The sequence below is a fragment of the Rhinolophus sinicus genome, chromosome 16 (genome assembly GCF_057876585.1).
Source record: "Rhinolophus sinicus isolate RSI-liver-muscle chromosome 16, RSI-T2T, whole genome shotgun sequence".
Taxonomy (NCBI): domain Eukaryota; kingdom Metazoa; phylum Chordata; class Mammalia; order Chiroptera; family Rhinolophidae; genus Rhinolophus; species Rhinolophus sinicus.
The window spans coordinates 31,550,102-31,573,020 of record NC_142516.1 but is presented as its reverse complement, the minus strand read 5'-3'; the positions used below and the strand labels follow the sequence as shown (position 1 = coordinate 31,573,020).

Here is a 22,919-nt window from a genome sequence, read left to right as displayed (position 1 = left end):
CTTGTTCACTAATTCTCTTTTCAGCTATGTCTAATCCACTATTAAAATCTATCCATTGAATTTTTAAAATCAGCTCCTGTGAATTTTAGTTCTCAAATTTTTAAACTGTTGAAATTCTCATTTCCTTTTAATTCCTTGAACTCATTAGTCATAGCTATTTTAAAGTCTAGATAACACGATTATCTGAATCCCCTGGAATTTCTATTATAGGTCTGTCCCTGAGAATGTTTCTGAGCATGTTTTGGTTTCCTCTTGACCACTGACTCCCTGTGACTGATCCTTTTCCATACAGGGCCTCGGTTTCCTTATGAACTAGGTGTTCCCTTTGGAATTTTCCAGTTCTAGAAACTTCTGTCTAGCTCTGAAAAGACGTACTAGCTGCAAAAGGACTTTGTAAAAGGACATATATTCACCTTTTTATAAAAATACTATGGGGGAGAAAAATCATAGTGGATTTGAATTATTTGAATCAATCACATTTAAGTCAGGCTGCTCTACAGGAGAAAATCCAGGCTAGATGAAGGACTTAAGAAATACAAAATTTTTTAATAATTTTTTAAAAGTATAAAGCCGTGCGAGGATTCAGTCTTCCCAACAGTCCTGGGAGGGAGGCAGTGCAGGATTCTCGTTCCCATTTTACAAGTGAGGAAACCGAGGTTCAGAAAGCCTAAGTAGCTTGCCTCTTGTGTAATCGACCAATCATCGCCGCCTTAACTTTACCTCTAATCTCCGGGTTCAGCACTGCCATCCCGGGTCGATACAGTCCCAAAGCCCAGGCGAGAAAAGCTGCTTTAAACCGAGCGCCACTTACACTTAGCTCTGACCCACTAGGCTCAACGCCCTCGCCCTCGGCACTGTCCGAGTCACGAGTTTTCCTCGGGGTCCCGCCCCTCCTCCTGCTGATTGGGTAGCTCGTGACTACTGCTGTTCTCTGATTGGTTGTTACGTGTTCGGCTCTCCAATACCGCCTAGATCGACCGGATATAGGGGCAGGGTTTCCGCTTCCTCCTTCTTCCTCCTTTCGCTTGCCCGCTGAGCGGAGACGCCACCACAGCTGCTGCTGCCTGGCGGGGTGTCGGTGGGTTGGTTAGCTTGTCTCTCAGCATCGGTGTACTTACCGTTGAACTGCCGGTCATGGCTGAGCTAGATCCGTTTGGCGCCCCCACCGGCGCTCCCGGAGGCCCCGCGCTGGGGAACGGGGTGGCTGGCGCGGGCGAGGAAGACCCGGCTGCGGCCTTCTTGGCACAGCAGGAGAGCGAGATTGCGGGCATCGAGAACGACGAGGCCTTCGCCATCCTGGACGGCGGCGCTCCTGGGCCCCAGCCGCACGGCGAGCCGCCGGGGGGTCCCGGTGAGAATGCGGGCTCGTTTGGGGCGGGAGGACTTGTCTGGAAACTCAGCCCAGAATGGGTCTGAGAGCTCTGTGTAACTCTTCTTCTTGCTGAACGTGAGGTTGAGGAGTGCAGAGAGGAAACGAGACCCCGGCCCAGTCATGCAGAAACCTAGGCTCGGGACGCCTTCTTGGTTCTGTGTGCTCGAGCGCTCCTGGGCGCGGATGGAGCGAGAAAGCAAAGAAATAGGGTGCTAGGCTAAGGAGCCCGAAGAAGTCCATTCAATTCCGGAACTTTTCATTGAGCGCTTGGTATTTCATGAGCCTCGCCTCCGAAGCTCAGCCGCATTGGCGCAGTTTGGCCAGGCATACAGGCAAGTCTGAGCCCATCACAGGACCAGTGATTAGGCAATGAGGGCAGAAAAAAAATAGTACCGTTTTTGAGATATACAAACAAAAATGGCAATGCAATAATTTAAGTACTTAAGGGATACAGAATGTTGGGTTATGGGGAGGGAAGGAGGAGTGAATAAGGAACTCCAGGAGGATGGTCTGGCTCTCGAGAAAGAAACTCCGGCCCAAGAGGGATAAGTTTTACCATTTGTTGAACATATTGTTACTGGCTAGGATTCCCGAAACTACATCCTATGGGAACACCTTTGGTAGGCAGTGTTGCCTAAGCAGAACCTAGATTAGCTTGGACCGATCTTCCAAGAGGCATAGAGAGAAGGTACTATGGCCTTTTCCCAGCCAAACTCAAGCAAAAAGCAAAAAAGGCAGTAGAATGCCGGTTTGACCTTTAAATGCCTTATCTGCCTGTGATGTTTAGAATTGTGGAGGTGAGAGGGAAAAACGAGTGGAAGAGATCTTTTCAATAGTACAGGGAAGTAGTAAATTAGCTAGAAGAAATGAGATGTGGCTTTGCATTTACTTTAAAAGTTGTAATTAAGAATAGGGAACTGGTGGGGCAGATGGGAATGTTTGTACTGTCCTAAACTCAAACCTTCAGGGGCTAGGTGGGTAACATAAATGAGAGGAACGTACTGTGAGATAGTGTTGTGGACTGAGGCTTTGGTGCAGGAGAGCAGTGCTCTTCAGAAAAGCATTCAGACTCAGAAATCGCAAATTACTATGCCAAGCCAAGCAGTACCTTTGTTAGGGTATTGGGGCGTAGTGACTGCTAGTTTGCAGTCTCTGAGTTCTTATACTATACCATGCTGCCTCTTAAGCAAATCAGCCCCCCAGTAAGAACATGTAATAAACCTGAAAATTACATGTGAACGTGTAATATACCTGAAAATGCAATTTATTGCAAGCAGGTTGGACTGAACTGGGCTGTGGCTGGGAGATGAAGTTGGCTTTATGTGATAAGGGGTTTTTGTTGTTCTTGGCAGGTCTTTAACGTTTGCCTAAGAATCATAAAATGTACTTTTTAGGTCCTTAGTTTACCTCCCTCATTTAATAGAAAATTGAGTCCTGCAGAGAAACGACTTGCTTAAGAAAAAGGGCAATAGCTGAGCCCTGTTTCCCCGCCCTTGGACAGTTTTTTATGTCTGTCTTGTAGTGGGGTAAGAGACTGTCATTTCTGAAAGGCAATTGTGGCTGCCCTGGGTAGGACAGAGTTGGGAGAATTGGGACCCATAGTTAGAAGACTGTCCTGATTCAAGGACAGAGGATACCTTGCTCACTGCTGTAGCCTGAGTACTTAGCAGGCTGTCTGGCACATAGTAGATACTCACAAAGGAATGGGCAAAAATGTCAGATCCAAGGGTCCTATGCAGAAGCAGCAAATATTGGTGATTGTCGCTTTGGAGCGGTGAAAGGGAGAGAATAGTGTTGGACACATGGGTCCCGTGTGCATCAGGCTTTCAGCAAAGGGAAGGAAGGGATGATTGCTGACTTCGTTCCTAGGAAGGACTTTCTTAGTGAAGTAAGCGTTTAGTGATTAAAAGCCAAATCTCTGACAGTGTAGTCGGGGTTGGTAATAGTGCAGTGGTCAGAAGGAAAAAAACAGTGCAGTGGTCAGCACTTCCTTTGGAGATTAGAGAACTAGTTGGTCTCTCCCTCTCCGTGTCTTTCTCCCTCTGTCTCTCCTCTCCCTCCTTACCTCTCCTTCCCTCCCTTCCTCTCAAAATTCTGTGCTGTCCTAGGCTGCTTTAATGTGAGTTTAACTTTGTGGTCTCAGGCAACATATATAACCGCCACCAGCGCCACTGCCCTGCCTCAGTTTTTTCTTCTGATAAAGGTGCAACTATACACCACGTAGGGTTGCTAGGATTACATTAGAGAGCACCTGTAAAGTGCTTACATACAGAACCTGGTATTATGATTACTACACATACAGTAACTAGCTACTATTATTTCTTGGGAGTAGGGAGAGAAAGGTATTACGAGACCTATAGGTTTTTGTGGGGCGGGGGAATGTGTTGAGACAAATTTTAGGAGGGAGTTCTGTATAGGATGTGTTACTATACAAAGATTTATAAGCAGGAGGCTCTAACAGAGATTGAGGAGAGAGGAACATAATCTAAACTCCCTCAGCCTTGGGGGAAATGCCCGGGGAGGATGGAGGCAGGCAAAAACCAGAGGAGTTAGACCTGAGCCCTGGTTGCCTCCCTCAGTTGTCAGGAGAGGTGGAGTCATAAGTTTAGATGTGGGAGGTAAGCAGCTGCGTGAAGTGGCTTGGGGGATTGGAGAACAAGTGGTCAGGAAAGAGGCAACCTGGTTCTAGAGCTGTTGAAAAGCTCAATCAACGAGGGCTGAGGAGGGAGGAGAATAGAGGCGATTAAGGAGCGGTCAAGAGACTGGCAGTGAGGCACTGTTTCTTATGTTCCTGACGAGTCCTTTCTTGGGAGAGAAAGAGGAAGAGAAGTGTGTGAATTACAGGCAAGCTTTCCGGGAAGAGTCATTTTCTTGGTAGCAGTGGTGGAGAGAAGTTGAAGGAAATGTCATGCATGGTCTTCAGTAGTACTGTCTGTTTCCTGTATGCCAGGTTCTCTCCATACTTTCAGATCCATGCAGTAAGTAAGTCTGCAGGCTGGGTGGTGGTGTCATCCTGTTTCAGATGAGAACTGATCGTGGAAGTTAAGCAGTGATCCTAAGGTAGCAAGCTAATACACGGCTCCGCTGGAATTCAGACCCAGGTCTGCTTGACTTTCAGTGGTGGGGGAACATGGGAGGTTGAAGGTGTGTTTGGGAGTCTTATCTCTGGAAACGGATTCTGCCCCTTGTTTCTGTCCTGAAATGCCCTAGCCAGTTTCCTTCTGGAGCATCAAGTTCCTTAGCTTAGTTGTCCTAATAAATCAAGGCGCCTTAGATGTCCTGTCTGCATGTTTCTGTAGCAACAGCCGATCCTTTGACTTGGGCCAGTTGAGTGTCAGTACAGTGGTCCGGTTACTAGAAGAGTTCAAGCATTTGCCAGGGGGTGTGGCTGAGTCTTCTGACCTAAAGGACAGGTAGCATGTGACTTAGAGGAGATACGGGATGAGAATTGCTTCTAGTTTCGTGATGGAGTAGTGATCAAAGTCTCTCCTATTGGGAATGGCCCTGGGCTGGAATACAGGCACTGGATAGTTGGTGTGTTTTCTGTAATATATTAACCAGAATGTCGGCCTGGCCAGACTAGCCATTGTAGGCTCTAGGATTTAAAATTAATCTCACTCTTCTGTCTTACACAAAAATAAATTTTAGGTAGATTAAAGAGAGACTTTTTTTTAAGTACCAGAAGAAAAGTGAATATCTCGATAGGAAAGGCCTTCAGCATAAAAGCAGATATAAAAATCATAAAGGATAAATTGATAGTGACCACATACAAGTTAAGTACTTCTAGGTGTTAAGTGTCATAAATCATATAAAAAGTCAATGGGGAAGTATTTGCAGTACGAGAGAACAAATAATACAGAGAGAATACTTGGAGATCAAAAGATAGCAGAAAATGGGCAAAACTGAGTCAATTCAGTAAAGGAAATGAAATGTCAGGTAAGTGATTACCTCACAGAAAACAAGATTGGCATAACAAAGCCACCTTAAGGTTTTTGTCCTGCTATCAAATTAGCAAACATTTTTAAAAATGGTAAAACTCAGTCTTTAGGTCTGAGAAATGGGACACTCGTGTACTGATAGTAGTCATATAAATGGTAGGCCAAAGGGAGGCAAGTGGTTGGTTTAGAAGTCTTTAAAATATGTATCCTGTGACCCCGCAGTTCTCCATCAAGGAATTTATTACTGAGGAGCAATTGAATATGCCTGCCCCAAGTACTTTTATTAGTTTTTTGGTAAACTTTGCATTTCTAAAACTTTATAGAGTACTTTAAAAATTACTTGTGTAGGTAATTTAAAGTAAGAAAATGTCAGTGACCAAAATTAGAGAAACTCATGTTTGTACTATCATAAGTAAAGCATAGGAGTAAAATTAGGGAAATTAAGTTAAGAAAGGATAAGAAATGTGTTGAAATTATCAAGATACATAGCCAGCAATTGAAACGTAGATCAAAGCTGAGGTGGGTTGGTAAATGCGTAGATCCTGCAGTTTGTATTTGTGTCAAATTATCAGATGATTATCAGATGTGACTTCCTGGCTTGCTCAGGTATTGCACCACTATTTAAAAGCTGCTTATCTCAATACGTGCATTTAATATTTTTCTTATATATCTTTAACATAAAAATAAATTTGAGAGAAAATATTGTCATCATTATCTGCCCCTTCAAGAACACCTTATTAACTTCCAGGAACCCTCCGTGTATTCTAAGGCTGGTCATTTGCAAAGTGCTGATATTTATAGGTTTGTTGTGAGGATTAGAACTTAATGTATATAAAGCGTTTAACACTGTGTCTGGCATGTTGGAAGGGATAAGTAGTAGATGTCTTCATATTAATAAAGTTGAGAGTTTAATACTATAGATGAATATGCATTTAACTAACAGGATAGAAACCAATGGGCTGGTGATGAAATTACATGACATTTTCTTCTGTCTCCATTTACAGTTTTTAAAAACCAAGGTTTTGGTATCAGGGAGACACACTGGGGAAATGATGTATAAAATTTTCAATACTCCCCAAGTCAAGAGGATGGTAATTGGAAAAAGCAAGAGAACCAAAAGAATGGATAAAATGTTAGGGTTGACTTGGGAAATGGGCATTTGAAATTGGATTTATAGGCATACCTCAGAGATACTGTGGGTTTTGCTCCAGACCACCACAATAAAGGGAGTATAGCATTAAAGGGAGTAATCTTTTTGCTGGTGGAGGGTCTTGCCTTCAATTTGTTAAAAAACAAACAAACGAGAGAAAAAACATAACATTTGTGAAGCGCAATAAAACGAGGTATGCCTGTAATCAGTTAGGAACCAAGACCAGAGGAGTTGTTTGATGTGTTACCTCTAAGCCAGAAAGCAGAATCTCAGAAGCTTTTGGGCTTGGGGCATATTTGTCCACATTTTGGTGAAGTCATTTTGTATAAGCACATCTTGGTTTCATTAACTACAAAGTTGTTTATTGTTATATCTAGTACCGGGATGGCCTGGAGTAACTTAGAGTACCTACAACATACAATACTACATTACACTCTGTAACCCTTTGGCCCAGCATTTGACCAGCTATGATTGACAGACTGCAATCTTATGTCTTACAGATGCTGTTGAAGGAGTGATGAATGGCGAGTACTACCAGGTACAGAGTATTATGATTATATTGAATGATAGTGGGCGAGAGTTTTCCTTTCCTGTGATTTGAATTGACTGACCTGGAAAGGACCCTACTCCCTTGACATTTTGGATGTATTATTAGCTGGTATGTTACCTGCCAAAGTAGAAGGATTTGAAGGGAAGTGACACTGGTAGAGCATTCTTTTACAGTGTTATTGATCTGGGCCTGGTGTTACCATCTTTATTCTCAAGAAATCACCCTTCATGGTGGTGGTGATGATGATGATGATGATGATGATGATGATGGTGAATTTAAACACTGTCACCCACCATGTCAAGCACTATTTATACTTTATCTTATTTAATTCTCAACAACCTGAGGGACCTGTGTTGTTATTCCTGTTTTATAGATGAATAACAGGCACACAGGTTAAATCAGTAGACAGGTAACAAAGGCAGTATGTGGTGGGGCTAGCATTTGAACCTTTTAGATTGTATTGGGGGGTTCGGGGGGCTGGTATTTGTAATGAATACCATTATTTTCGTCTGTACCTCTAAACTTCCTCAATTTGCTACCCCTGCTTGCATTGGCTTAAACATAGAGAACTTACGAGTTTATATAATTGAAAGAGCCTTGAGCTAGGTTAGGTGTCCTCAGACCAAACTCTGACTCAGTTCTTCTAGGACTCTGGCTCTGCCTGCCGAGTGTGCAGTTTCATACTCAGGCTTTTTTCATCGTGGTGAAATGGCTGCAGCACTTCCAGGCCTCACATGTGCATGTCTTGTTATCTAGAACAAGACAGAGGTTTCTCCTCTTCTCCCACCCACCTACTGCATTTCCCTCTGGACCAACCAAGTAGTCACTGTGGCCTGCGGGACTAGCCTGGTGCCTCGCTTATGCCTGGGTTTCTGCCCATCCCTCAACCAGTTAACTGGCAAGAAGGGTGAGATTAGTCTAATTGGTTTAAACCAAAGGTGAATTAACCTTTTCTGTAAAGGGGCAGATAGTAAACATATTAAGCTTTGTGGGTCATACGTTCTCTGTCATACTACTCTCTTGCTACAACACGAAAGTATCCATAGACAGTACATAAAGGAATGGGCATAGCTGTGCTGTGGTAAAATTTAATTTTATAAAAACAGGCGGCCGGCCTGGACTGTAGTTTCCAGTCCCTGGTTTAGAATTTGGCCTTTAGAGTGAGACAGAAAACTGATAACACTGTTTCCTAGTAAGTCCACTACTCACCTCCCCGACTTTCCTTATCTTGCGCTCATGTCCCATTTATTAACAGATAGGGTAACAACTATGCTGCCTCCTCCTGGGTTGTGAAGATTAAGTGCAGTAATACTGAAAGCGCCCTTGCAGCATGTAGGGTTGTGTTAATGCTGAGGTACCTTTAACATTTTACAGCTGTCAGTGCTGTACATAACCAGGGGTTCTAATTGGAAGTGCCTTTCAGGAAGGAGTTGTGGGTACTGATAGAGGACAATTGTGTTTTGTTTTAAGGAGAGTAATGGTCCAACAGACAGTTATGCAGCTATTTCACAAGTGGATCGATTGCAATCAGAGCCTGAAAGTATCCGTAAGTGGAGAGAAGAGCAAACGGAACGCTTGGAAGCCCTTGGTAAGGAATCCCTTTCTGTCTGTGGGTGTCTGTTTTCAGTGGAATAATTGATCTTGACTCTACTTTTATCCCTTTTTAACTTGAATTAGCCATAGTGTCCTTGTCTAGTCTTTGGGAAGATCTCCTCCTCAGCCTGAAGGTCACAAGGCTCCCCACATGGAGATGCTTAATCACAGGCAGTTATGTAAGGACTCGGGCAGCCCAGAGAGCCACCATGTGCATCCTCAGGAAGAGTGAGGCGGGGTGTGGAAAGGAGCCGTGGACTTGGGGGGAAAGACTGGGTGTAATGCCCAGCCTTAACTCTTACCAACTGTGGGCTCTTGCTTACCCAAACCTTGCAGAGTCGGTGTCTTCACCTGTGGAATAAGATCAATGTTACCAACCCCAAGGGTTTTCAGAGGTGGTATTTTTGAGAATGCTTTGGAAACTTGAAGGTGTTATATCCATGTCAGAGACTTAATAGTCCATTATCATTTGAAGGCTGAATTTAAGGTAACACTTAAGGGGAAAATGTGAGGTATGTTAGGAAACACGTACAGTTGGTTTGCTTACCCTACTATCCTTGGAAGGTAAGTTTTTACATTTTTATGGATGAGAAGAGTGAGAAGCATAGGTACACTAAGTTTTTGAATCACACAGCTAAGAAGTATGAGAGTCAGAATTTCAGCTTCAGTCTGCCCTGCTTCAGAGTCCGCACCCATCCTTTTAGCCACATGCATTTAGTGTATCCCATCTTGCCGGGCAGGCTGAGCCCTTGACCAGTGCCTGCCGCCAGCCTGGCCTTTGGTGTCAGCTGTTGTTCAGTCAATCAGGAGAGACTTGATATCTGTACATGCAAGTTGGAGAGGTATGGCAGAATGTGGGGATGATATCCACGAGTATTCTTTTCTCAACTTTTTATTAAAATTTCAAACAGAATAATAGAAAGAGTAAAATGAACATGTGTACCCTCTAGAATCAGTAATTAACATTTTGACGTATTGGTTTATCTTTATATAAATGAGGCATGTATGTGTATGTTTTATACACACACGTGTATTATGACTATACACACAATTTTTTTCTGATCTCCTTTTAAGATACAGATATCACATACTTCGTGCCTAAATATTGTACACTTAGAAATTCGATGTTCTGCTATGTAACCACAATGTCAGCATTATTAGTCCTTCTTGGGAACCACTGAACTAGTGAAAACATGACTCCTATTTTTCAGAAGGGGTAACTGACACCTAGAAATAGGAAGGGACATGACCCGGATAACACAGCCAATTAGTGTAAAATCTGTTGTCTCTCCAGCCCAGCCTATGTGGCTTTCAGAGCATAGGGCACACTTGTTTGAACCTTTACAGCACTAACCAGTAGTTGTGTCAATGATGATGGAAATATGCTGTATCTGTGCTTTCCGGTATGGTAGCCACCAGTCACGTGTAGTTATTAAACACTTGAAATGTGTCGAGTATGACTGAGAAACTAATTTTCAGATTTCATTTGATTTTAATAAATAACCGCATGTGGCTAGTAGCTCCTATCGTGGATAGTGCAGCTTTAGAAAGATGAAATAGGTCTTCATGATGCTGGCAGCTTCAGTCCTTGCTTGTTCTTTGTATAGCTCTTCGTAATAGGCTTAGAGGCAAGATTTGGCTGGTATTAGTACTACTGGAATATTTTTCATGTTACAGAACTCAACTTGATCTTTCCCCAAAGTTTAGCAAAGTTGTCTTCTCCATGGAGAGAGTACACTTCGGTGTTTGGAAAAATTGTGGTTTCCTTTTCAATTATCACATTGGACACTTGTGTTCTGATTGTATCAGATTAAATTTGTCCATGAACTAGGTGTTTCTTCATGTTTACCTTTTTTTCCTTGCAAGAACTATGAGAAAGCACAAGATGCTAAGAATAGAGAACCAGTGCCAGTGGTTTTCAGCTTAGCTACTGGCTGTTCTCAGATAATTTTCTGTGAACAGTAATGCGGATGGCCAGAGGAGAAGACAGCTGTCAGTGTGCCCTGCTGTCTGAGGGGACTCTATATCCTTCCCTCCCACTTCTCCCTCCCAGATGCACAGAGATTATATTACAGTTTGGATCTTTGTATCATCAAGCTAAGCATTTAAGAGGTCTAAATTCTTATTGCCAGTGTCACTTCATAAATCTGTAAAAGCAAGAAGTCAGTATAAAGAAGACTGTTTTATGCAGTGTCTACAATTTGTGCAGGTGGATACAATTTTTATTTAAATAAAATTTTGAGAGATATTTTGTTCCTACTATATAATAACATTTAAAAAATTATCAGCCTACACAGAAAGAAAATACTCTTCAATCAAAAATAATTTTTTAGAAGTAATTTCACCACTGTTGAAAAGGAGACCTTGCATTTTAACTTTGGTATTTTTTAATTGTCCACATGTCACCATCAGCCCATGGTATCTCTTATTCCACATACACTTAATGTCATGGACAGACACACATCAGAAGTACACTCTGTATACTTGTCATCAATGGAGAGTCTGAGTAAAATAATTCTAGTGAGCGATAGGTCACCTTCTGATAAGTTAGATAACAGATAACGGTAAAAAGTTCTTTTATAATCTGGAACTGTGGGGGAGCTTCTGGATGCTAATGCTATTTCTAGTAGTTACAGACTGCTTCCTGCAGGTTGTTCTTATAAGACATTTCTTGCAAAGGCCCTAAAAACGCCCCAAAATGCTTAATTGCTTCTTCCAAGTGGTTCTTTTCCACCACCACTGCTCCCCCCCCCCCCCCCCCCCCCCCCCCAGGACACTACTAACTACAGGCTCTGGCTGCACTGTCTAAACTGTGGTCAGGATCAGTGGTGACCACCTTCTAGTCACATCTTGTGGTTATTTCTAGTTATTTCTAGGCTTGCTTCCCTTTCGCCCCTGAGACAGCAGCATGAAGTAAGAACATGAGCTTCAGAGTTGGACCTCGGTTTGAATCTTGGCTTTGCCACTTACTGTAACCTTTACGAAGTCTTCGCATATTTTCTGAGCTGTAGTTTTTCTCACTGCTGAATATGATACGAGTTTACCTTCTTGGGATTGTAAACATTAAATGAGACATCTACAAAACACCTGCCAGAGAGAATGTCCCAAGAACATGTTTCAAGTGAAGTATCAGGGTAGCTTCAAGTGTCAGTTGCAGCAGTAGCTCTGACCTATATTTCTCTCGCACTATCTACTGACATGTCTCTGGCTAAATGTCTTAGGAAAACCCATATTTAGTCCTGAGAAACTTCCTGCTAGGTGTGCATTTTCTCCCTGTAACTTCTAGAACCTTGGGGTAACTGTTAATAGTGATCCACCACGCCCTGCAATTCTCTCCATTGGAGTTTCTCTTTTCATTTTATCCAGCTCTGCCGCACACTCGCTCTGTATCTAAGCAGGAATAGATATTTTGTGGTCCCCTCAACTCAAACATCTCTATTCTGCCATCCCTGGTTGCTGAATCCTCTCTGCCACTGGTATTCCTAATAGCTCCCTGCTTCATAGAAGTGCTTCTCCCATATTTAGTTAAGAGAGTGTGTTTTACAAAACCATTGTCCACCTGGGTTGTGGAATAGTTTGTGAGAAGATTTTGTGAAAAGACTATGAATAGTCCACCCTGAACTAATATTGGTAGCATTATTAAAGAATCATCCACAATTGCCTTTTCCCCAGTTGGTGCCTCCAAAGGCTTTTTTTTATATTAAAAGTTAGTATTTCCACTCCCTCCCCACAAAATAAACACCCCAAAATAGTGATCCACTAAGGTGTCAGTGGACTGGGATAAGACGTGGTCAAACTCCTTGAGTAGAATCACTAAGATCAAGAGCTGGTTGTACAAATGGAAAACAGAATTTTATCTTCTGTCCCAACTATTCTCCCTCCAGCACACAAACCTGCACACAGCATAAACATGATACGACCAAAAGAGACTGATGAAATGAACTTGAATTTGTGTTGGTTTCATTTATATTTCTTTTACTTTTCTTCACAGATGCCAATTCTCGGAAGCAAGAAGCAGAGTGGAAAGAAAAAGCAATAAAGGAGCTGGAAGAATGGTATGCGCGGCAGGACGAGCAGCTACAGAAAACAAAAGCAAACAACAGGTCAGTCCATGGTGCTTCTAGCACAGCTTGTTTTCCGAGATTGAATCAAATCCACTTCCAACGGCCAGTGTAGTTTCTCAGCTGCTGACTCGTTTAGTATGAAATGTCTTTGAGGGTTTTTGAAAAAGTGCTTAAAACATAAGCATTGCAAGTCTTTTGAGTCTTGTGAGCATAATTCAGTCTTACAGCCATTCCAGTTATAGTGCGTTTAGCTCTTCAACTAAGAGTTTGGTTAATAGGCACCACCTGTAATTGTATGAGACAGCAAAAGGAAAAGTTACTTCATGGATCAAGTCCACACGTATAAGTGGAACCCTGAAATGAAAGGCTGCTTTCATGACTATACCAGGGTCTCCTCTGGGAGGGACTGATTATAGATTTGGTCATGTTGCGTCCCCTAAATACATCCCTGCCTTCTGAAAGCTGCCTGGAGAGGTCCTTTGGCAGGGAAATGTGCTTTGTAATTAGGTAGCCAAGGATGGTCGTCCAACACAGTGATTTCAGAATTAAGGGTTCTCTGGTACTTATCTATGTCTAAGAAAATCCCGAGTTGACTTATAAAATGCTCTTTTCAGAATTTATTCACTCACTGAAGGTTAAGTAGTTGTGGGAGAAAACATTCTCCCATCACCACTGATCAGAGGCTGTGGGCTTTAATGCTCCATGTTTTGAGTTCACTTGGAAGAAGCTCAGAAAGAGAGGCGGAGGCAATGCTGCCCGCCTCGGTGTAAGTCAGTGGGCTTGCTTTGCCTGCTGGACTCAGACTTTACTCCCTTCAGTGTAAAGACAGGCCAGACTGGTCTTGGGATAGTTTTGGTTTTCAGAGTAAAGAGACTTCGGTTCCTGTTCTCCGGGGTGGAAATGGGCTTAAGTGCCCTTGTCTCTGTCAGCAATATTAGCTGGAAATCTGCCAGAAAAGAGGGAGCTGACTGCTTTGCCAGCCCGCCCGTGCCCTGTGGGGCACCTGTGACAGAACAGATGGCTGTTTGTACAGCAGTCTGCAGCTCCCTGTCTCCTGTGGCCGCCCCTCATGCCAGGCTTGAGCGTCTGTCCTGGCCGCCTTCTGTGGAGGACGCATTCTCGTGTTTGTTGGGTTCCCTTTGAAGTTCTGTGCTAAGTACGGTGGGGACTGCTCTCAGGCTTGGGCCCTGACATACTGAGGGTAGGATTAGCTTCCGGGCTTCTGCTGAGCTTGTGGTCAGTTTGAAGTGCTGGCAGGTCCAGGCTCCTTTATCCTGTCCTCCCTCAAGATGGTTTCCCCCAGATGCAAGTTCACGTCTCTCCAGAAAGATGAATGGGTGCTTCGTGCAAGCACCGCGTGAGGCCATTTCCCCTAGCGAGTTGCCTCAGCCCATGAGTCAGTCCACTTTGAAGTACTTGGTAAAACTGGGCTGACCCTCCCTCTTACGGGTCCCTGAGGCTTAAGTTGACATTCAGATACTTAGACTTAAAAAATGATTATGTTGGGAACAGGCTTCCCATTAGAGTTTTGCTAAACTGTATCCCTTCTGTCTGTATACAGAATCAGTTGTCCTTGAAGAGAGTAATTACACCATTTTTAGGAGCTGAGTCTTAAAGGTTTAGTCTCCCCAGGCATTGATTTAAGGGCTTCGTACCTTTCTTTATGTAGAATTATGGAATGTTGGGTTGGGTGGTTTCATAGATAAACCTCAGGTTTCAGAGAGGGGAAGAGACTTAAATTTACCACTTAATTGAGAATTTGAGCTGTTTAGAGACCAGGTCACTTGTGTTGTAGAAACCTTGTCTGACCCTGAATGTGTAAAGCTAGTGGCACACTAGCCACTGTCACTGGAGTTCCAAGACAGAGGGATGGTTTTTATTTACATTTTCTGCCAATGATTCTTGTGGGCGGAGGTAGAAGCCACTTTGGGTGACTTCTCCAGGGATTTTGACATTGTTGATGGCTCCCCCTGCCCATCCATGTTTGACTCAAACATTAGAGTCCCGCGGGACTAAAGGAGTAAGTCCCATTTTTATGTGTAAAGTGACTTATCTTTCTCATTGTCTGTCCACAGGTAAATAGTGAATATTTTGAGAAAAGAAAATGAGGGTGTTCATTTTAAGCGATGTCATTCTCCCTGGGTGACTCCTGTAGCAGGTGGTGTTTGAGGGGGACCACAAAGATAAGGCAGAAAGGCAGAGAAGTTCGAAAGAGGAGACTCGGAAAGCAAGGGCCTGCCTGTTTTTATGAGTGTCATCAGGCTTCCTGCCTTCCAGATGCCCTCAGCTGCAGCTGGCAGAGCACATCTGTGCCAGGCTCTGCTGTGCGGTGGGCGGACCACAGTCAGTAGATGTCGCTCTCGAGGCATCTCTAGTCTGGCGTCAGTCTTCAGGCTGCATTTCCCTTCTTTTACCCCAAGTAGTGGCCTAAACGTCTCTGCACAGGTGTCATGAATTATTAAGTGACAGCCTGTGGGAAAGAATTCTCTTTTCTTAGGAGCAAGTCAGGTGAGTTTAATCATCGAGAACCACTCGGAATATGTCCCTTTCCAATCCATAACAGAAACAGCTCCCCTTTTACCTCTTTCAAGGCTTGTAAAAGTTTGGGAACGCCAGATTCCCAGTGAAGGCAAACATTTTTTCCATGACAGCTCTGGGCTGTTTGTGTGTTGGCCTCCTGAGCGCCCTGTGGTCAGGCCGGAAGGCATTTCCCCTTCTCTTCCCTGCCAGTAGGCTTCCCTGAGCCCTTCCTCCCTTGCCCGAAGGCCACTCTGTCTGGTGGGTGAAGAACAAACAGGTTGGAGGGGCCGCTTGTGTTGATTGTGTGTGTTTCTTCCCTTTGTCCTGGTTCTGTAAGCGGCCGAGCTGTCACAGACAAGCTCTTTAGTCTTGGGGCTAAGCTGCAAAGGAGCAAAAGCCTAACATTCAAGCTTTTGTTGTCTTAGCCTTGACAGGAGTCATTAAACCTTTATTTTCTGTAGAAGCAAGTACACACTGAAATTGATTAGGTTTAGTCCTTTGTGTCAACTAAAAGGATTATGGGTTTACAAGCTGGCCTGCTTTTCCTTTCCCTCCCACTCATTCGGCCCACAAACAGCTGTTTTCCTGCTGACTCACTTTGAGTTACAATCAGGCTGTTTTTGCTTTCTTTAAATTTCCACAAAACACCTATGTAGAAACCAAAATGGTAAAGAAGGAAGGGTATGTGTGAGTTTAAAAATAAACTGAAATTAAAATTACTAGAATTTCCTTTCAAATAAATACGTGATCTTAGGTTAATAACCAGGCATGATTGTCCTTTAAAAAAAGGCCCTCCCACTCCTGTGCCTCGAACTAACCTGGCAAAGGACAGGGTAAGACTCTTTGAGGGAGGCGAGGTTGGTTCCCTGCCCTGCCCGCCCACCATGGACAAGGTAGGCAGCCTGGGGCCTCAGAGTCTAGCCAGCTTGTCCCCTGCAGTGTAAATTCCACTCAGCATGCCCTCCTCCCCTTTCCTTCTTGTCCCAGAGCCCTATCATTTTGCTCCGATCTGTGCAAGTTAAGGAGGGATGAAGTTCTGGCTTCTGGGCTGCACCTTGTCAAAGCAGTGAAGTCTGGCATGGACTGAGCGGACAGCCGTACTTCAGGGTACACAGTGCCAGAGCCAGAACTCTTGTCTGTAGTTCTTGCCACCAGACCACTTGCCTCCGGCTGCCTTTTTTCTAAGGTGGGAATTTGGAAATGACCATATGTGTTCCTAGGATACTGAAAATTGATCCCACTCAGCCAGTGTGGGAAGCAGTAGTTAGATAATCCAAGATAAAACTGGCTTTGGGACCTAATGCATCTGGTGTGTGGCAGCTCTGAGGTCCGGTGATAGTGACTGAGGCTGGCAGGAAGCTGGCATGGCGTCCTGGGCACTCCCCAGCCGGAGGAAGTATTACTGTGCAGTGAGAAGAGGCAGGCAGCTTGGTTGTGAGTTCTGCGGCCCCTGTTGGCACTGGCTGCTGAGCGAGATGCTTCATCTCAGCCTCTCCCCTCATCTGTGAAGTGCTGAGAACGCTCAGTGTCCGAGCTTGTTGGGGTTAAGACTGAACCAACACAATGGCTATAAAAGGGCTTAGCTCGTAAGTGGGTGCTTAGGAAATGCTTGTTGTGGCCCGGGGAAGGCCAGGGGTGAACCCCCCTGGGGAAGGCCAGTGGGAAGCCTTGCCTACTGGTCTCCAGTGCTGGAAGCCTTGCTGGGTTAGGATGGAGCCTTGGGAACAGCTCCCCGGAGCACAGCTGCGCCTCTATTGTGGATTTGAGATGTTTCTGCTTCTCAATGTTCTCTCTTTTTTCCTGCCTGCTTGCCTGCCTTTTGGATCTCTTGCTGTCTAGGGTGGCAGATGAAGCTTTCTACAAACAACCCTTCGCTGACGTGATTGGTTATGTGTATGTTGCAAAACTAATTCCTTTTCTTGTTTTCTTTCTACTTTTCATTTAGAGTTAATGTTCCTTTTATGTCACAAGTTGCTTTGCTTTTTAAATGATTGCAAATTGGCACTGTGGGGGCTGCCTAAGACTTGATTAGCTGGGGGTACGATCCATTGATTGTCTTGCAGAATCATGATTCCCTGCAACTCGGCCATTTTTCGTATTGGGGTTTTGGAGGGAAGGAAGCTGACTTCCTTTCAGAATGTGGGTCATTTGTGATCTTGTCTGGGAAGGTTTGGGGAGTGGGGTGGGGTCTGAGCACTGCTGCTTCCCTATCCCAGGTGGGAAGGAGGGTGGACGTCCCAGGTTGGGGAGCCAGTGGGGGCAGCGTTTTCCACACTTGGTTCCTTCAAAGAACATAGAGTTGGTTGTCTCCCTTGGGCAGAAGAGTCCAGAACAGGGTGGTTGTCCCCAGTGGGGGCCTCTAACTGTGTCTCTGTGGTCTCGCATGTCGTTCTTTAGTGGCCCGCTTCTGATGCCCTGTCTCCTCACCCTTGCAGAGAGGCCCCAGCTTTGAAGCTGAGATAGCGAAAGCTATCTGGTACGGGCCACTTGGGCTTCCCCCCGAAAGAACACTGCATCTTCTCTGGAAAAGCTTATTTAAAAGAAGTTTTCTTTAAGATTCCTGTTATCACAGCAGTATTGCTGAGGACTTGGAAACAGTTCAGTTTCCTCCATCAACATTAGGACTAGCTTTTGATTAAAGAGAGATGAGGGTGGAATGGAGGAAGAGGAATTTGTGGGGAGGGTGGACCACAGGCTGAGGGCTTGTGACTGAGCTGTTCATCCCATTACAAGACAGAACTGGGTTTCCTGGGCCCCCAGATGTATTTGCAATGAGACTTGTGAAATGCTGGACTTACAGGTGGTGTTGGATTTGATTTTTGCACATTCTCTCTGGAGTAGAAATGGAGACTGCAAAGGTCGAGTCTGGGTTTGCTGGGCAGCAGGGTGGCCCAGCAAAGCCAGCTGCACGTCCCCAAGCGTAAACAGAGCGGCAAGGGCATGTCTAGCTTACAGGCCATCTGCATTGAGCTCATTCTCATTTTCTATATCTGACCTAAAGTTTCTCTCCTTGTTTTTCTTTTCACCTTTAAGCACAAACATAAACCATCCTTGCTACAGCCTAGAACAGTTAAGTAAATCTTTCTCACTGCCCCTAACTGTGTGTGCCATGCAGTCGCAGTGTTGTAGTGGCTCTGGCTTCAGCGGTGTTTGCCACGGCCATCCCTGTGAGTGCCACCCTGTCCCCACAGACCAGCCATCTCCATCGCTTTTGCTTTGCCCGTGGTGCTTGTCGGAGTAGGTGAACATAGTGCGTCTTCCCCCCTTTTACCACTGTCCTTTTGGGCTGTAGCTCCCACCAGCTGCTTCTCAACTGTGGGTGGGCCGACCTTGACTGAGAGAATGTTGGAGCAGCGTCCCACCACAAAGCACCTACCACTGACTGGCTCTCCAGCCATTGGGTGCCCACCGCTGCCACAGTGTGCCGGGTGGCCCAAGGCACCTGGCTGGAGGGAAAATGGCTGAACTGGAGAATGTCCCAACAAACCCCTTCCAGAATGGCTTTAGTCTCTAGTGCTTGCTAGCATGGGAGCTTGTCTTGAATTTCTTTGGATCTGCCCTGTTTCTCTCCAGCCTTACGAATAAATCCAGAGGCTATTGTGCAATGACCTGTGGGCTTTTTAGAAGTCTCTAAATTTACTTGAAACTTAGTACAGCCCAACATAAACTACTGTTCAAGTTCTTGACCAGCCTGCTGCTTTGCTCTTAGTAATGAAGACAGTGTAGCGGGCTGAGGACTTGCTTGTTTAATGCTCTGTATCAGCAGAGATGGACCAGAGCGAGAGCCTGAACCAAACACCTGTATTCCACCATTTTACACGGCAGTCCGGGCACCCGTGCCTAGGAGAGCTGACCACGGCCAGAGGCTGTGATCCTTTGGAACACCAGAATGCCAGGCATGAAGACACAGTCACTTCTGTAACAAGGCAGCCACCAGGTAGCTCACCGGAGGTTCTGCATTAAACCAACATATTTTGTTGTTGCTTCCAGGGCAGCAGAAGAAGCCTTTGTAAATGACATTGACGAATCGTCCCCAGGCACTGAGTGGGAACGGGTGGCCCGGCTCTGTGACTTTAACCCCAAGTCCAGCAAGCAGGCCAAAGACGTCTCCCGCATGCGCTCTGTGCTCATCTCCCTCAAGCAGGCCCCCCTGGTGCACTGAAGAGCCACCCTGTGGAAACACTACGTCTGCAGTATCTTAATCTTCCTCGGTGAAGCTCTTCACAAAATTGGATTAATTATGTTGAGTTCTTTTGGACCAAACCTTTGTCTTTAGAGTTGATCATTGTGATTGCATGTTTCTTCCTTCATCTGTGCTCTCCCTGGCATTCAGAGAGGAGGGGCGGAGGTGGCGGAGGAAGGGAGGGAAGCCTCCCAGCAGTAGCCTCGACCTGTGCTTCTGTGCATTATTCTGAGAATAAATTTCTGTTTCAAACAATAAACGTGAAGCTTCATTATTTACCTCAAGATACGCTGCAGTTTGGAGTGAGGTTTGAAGGGAGGAGGAATTTACTTCCATCATTTCTAGGGCTGAAGAGGCACAGCCCTTGGGCATCCACCCGTCTTGAACTAAAATGCTCCGAGTCTATAATAGGATTCCATGGGAGTTTCCATTTGAAAAGGGAGTTCCAGGGCTAAAGTGAACCCCATGTTGCCCACCTAGATAGAGCTCTGTGAATTCTCCTCACCAGCCTAAAGACATTTTCACCCAGATGGCTCGTGTCTGTCATTGTCCCTTACTTCAGGGTCTCGGATAGATTTCAGTGGGGGGGGTCTCTGGGGTCTACAGTGAGAACTTGACTCTTCTGCGTTACACCTGAGTCAGGATGGCATGAGAGTGTGGCTGGCCCCATTACTCCGGATTCCCCTAGTGCTCTGCTCATATCTCTATTGTCAAATCCTTTATCTACAGCTTGCTGGCCAGGACTGTAGCCACTAGGCACATGTGGCTATTTGAATCAAAATTAGTTAAAGTGAAAAATGACATTCTAGCCCTTATTACATTTCCTATGTTCTGGCCATGTGGTTAGGTATTATATGAATGGCAGAGCGTAGATCATAGAACATTTCTATCCTTTCAGAGACTAAAGCCGTGTGTCAGAAATCTTCTTATAGTTCCCTGATACTATTTCCAAGTTGGAGATTGATGTAAACTCCTGTAATACCACACTCGGGACAGGGGTGGGGTGGGGATGGGTAGGTCTTGCCATTGCCAAGAGGGAAAGTCCACCATCTCCTATGGTAATTGTGTCTGGAGGAAAGAGGAACCCTCATTACTTTTCCACCTATTTCCCTCCTTCCAAGTGTAGTTGGGCATTCGTTGATCTGGCCCCCAGTTCCGGTCTTGGCTCATTTCTCCCCTTTAGCCACCCCAGACTGCAATCAAGCAATCGCTGTTGTCCACCACCTATTTGTTACTTCTGGGCCATATTAATGCCATTCAAAATGTCAAAATCCAGTTTAAGAATTAGTTCAAAGGCCACCTGCACAGAGCCTTCCCTTAGTCCCTCCTCTGAGCTCCCACAGCTCTCCTGTGCAGGGCAGCTTACCTTTGGTATTATCTTGGTGGTGTCGTCTGGGTTGGTTTTTGCTTCTCACACCATATGGGCTTCTTGAGGGTGGATGAGGTTGTGAAATGTCAGTAAAGTCTGACATTCCTCAGATCAAGAGGTGACTGGATAATAGGACAAAAGTAAAGCTATGTGACTTCCCAGGCTAGGTCATAAAAGGCAATGCTGCTCACAGCTCGTCTGTTGGAACACCCAAGTTGGTAGTCCTTGAGCCACCACATTAAAAGCTCTACCACCCTGAAGCTGCCATGCTCTGAGGAAGCCCAAACCAGCCCACATCGTGATACCCTGAAACTACAAGCAGAGAGAGAGACCTAGTCCCTAGTAAGCCAGCCTCCTGCTATTCCAGCTCCAGCCACTAAGTGCATCAGACACCTTGGATCAGAATTACCAAGTAGAGCCTTTCCCAAATTCCCGATGCACAGAAACCCTGAAAGAGAATGATCACTGTTGAAGGCTCTTAAATTTTGAGGCGGCTTGTTACACAGCAGTAGTAATGGGATCGCTGCTAAAGCCTACATTACCCACGTGGGGCTTCATGGGAAGGAGGGGGAGTTGGTCCCAGGAACTCAGTGAGTGCTCAACATTTAATTTCAAACCTCTTTCTTGGGGCCACTTTGCTTTTTATGCCATTTTAAGTATTTTTTAACATAGTGCTGGAAGTCCTAGCTAAAACAATTAGGCAAGAAAAAGAAAAGCCATCCACATTGGAAAGGAAAAGCAAACTCATTATTTGCAGGTGACATAGTGTTATATATAGAAAACTAAAGACTCCGCAAGACGCTATTAGAATAAATGAATTCGGTAAAGTTGCAGGACACAAAATATACAGAAATCTGTTTCTGTACACTAATAACAAACTTATCAGAAAGAAAAGTTAAGAAAACAATCCCATTTACAACTGCCTCAAAAAGAATAAAATACCTAGGAATAAATTTAACCAAGGAGGTAAAAAACCTGTACACTGAAAACTATCAGACATTGGTGAAACCAAAGAGGACGTAAATAAATGGAAAGATATTCTGTACTCATGGACTGGAAGAATTAATATTGTTAAAATGTCCATACGACCCAAAGCGTTCTACAGATTCAGTGCAATCTCTATCAAAATTCCAATGGCATTTTTCATGGAAATATAACAATTCTAAAATTTATATGGAACCACAAAAGGCCTGAATAGCCAAAGCAGTCCTGAGAGAGAACAAAGCTGGAGATATCACACTCCCTGATTTCAAACTATTAGACAAAGCTATGGTAATCAAAACTGTGGTATTGGCATAGAAACAGACACATCAATAGAACAGAACAGATTACCCAGAAATAAACCCACACAAACATGATCAATTAATTTATGACAAAAGAGCCAAGAATACGCAATTGAGGAAAGACAGTCTCTTCAGTAAATCATGTTGGGAAAACCAGACCACAATCTTAACACCATACGCAAAAATTAACTCAAAATGGATGAATGAATGTAAGACCTGAAACTACAGAAAAATTCCTAGAAAACAGGCAGCAAGCTGCTTGACATTGGTCTTGGCAATGATTTTTTGGATTTGACACCAAAAGCAAAGGCCACAAAAGCACAACTAAACAAGTGGGACTGCATCAAATGTAAACGCTTCCACACAGCAAAGGAAACCATCAACAAAATGAAAAGACACCCTCCTGAACGAGAGAAAATATTTGCAAATCATGTATCTGATAAGGAGTTAATATCCAAAATAATATAAAGAACTCATACAACTCAATAGAAAAACAAAACAAAACAATCATTAAAAAATGGGCAGAGGATCTGAATAGACATTTTTTCCAAAGAAAACATACAGACAGCCACCAGGTACATTATTGATGCTCAACGTCACTAGTTATCAGGGAAATGCCCATGAAACTGCAATGAGATACCTCACACAGAATGGCTGTTACCAAAAAGACAAGAGATAACGTACTGGTAAGGATGTGGAGAAAGGAAAACCCTCGTGCACTGTTGGTGGGATTGTAAATTGGTGCAACCACAGTGGAAAACAGTACGGAAAAAATAAAAATAGAACTATCATAAGACCCAGCAATTCCACTCCTGGGTATTTATCTGAAGAAAACAGAAACACTAACTAGAAAATATATCTGCACCCGTGTTCATTGTATCATTATTTACAATAGCC

At 44.4% G+C, this 22,919-nt stretch overlaps 1 protein-coding gene across 6 annotated transcripts; it reads left to right on the top strand.

Moving 5' to 3' along the window:
* The first annotated feature begins 1,003 nt into the window (after nt 1-1,003).
* CLTA (clathrin light chain A) lies at nt 1,004-19,629 on the top strand. 6 transcript variants are annotated; one of them, XM_074330716.2, is made up of 7 exons: nt 1,004-1,351; nt 6,961-6,998; nt 8,481-8,598; nt 12,595-12,706; nt 17,027-17,080; nt 18,221-18,256; nt 18,954-19,150. In XM_074330716.2, the coding sequence occupies exons 1-7, from the start codon at nt 1,135-1,137 to the stop codon at nt 19,057-19,059; spliced, it is 681 nt and encodes a 226-aa protein (XP_074186817.1). In that variant the 5' UTR covers nt 1,004-1,134; the 3' UTR covers nt 19,060-19,150. The 6 variants fall into 6 exon arrangements, with proteins under 6 accessions (XP_074186817.1, XP_074186818.1, XP_019584664.1 ...); XM_019729105.3 differs by lacking the exon at nt 18,954-19,150 and adding an exon at nt 19,178-19,629 and having other exon boundaries at nt 1,005-1,351; XM_074330717.2 differs by lacking the exon at nt 17,027-17,080 and having other exon boundaries at nt 18,954-19,148.
* The last annotated feature ends 3,290 nt before the right edge of the window (nt 19,630-22,919 follow it).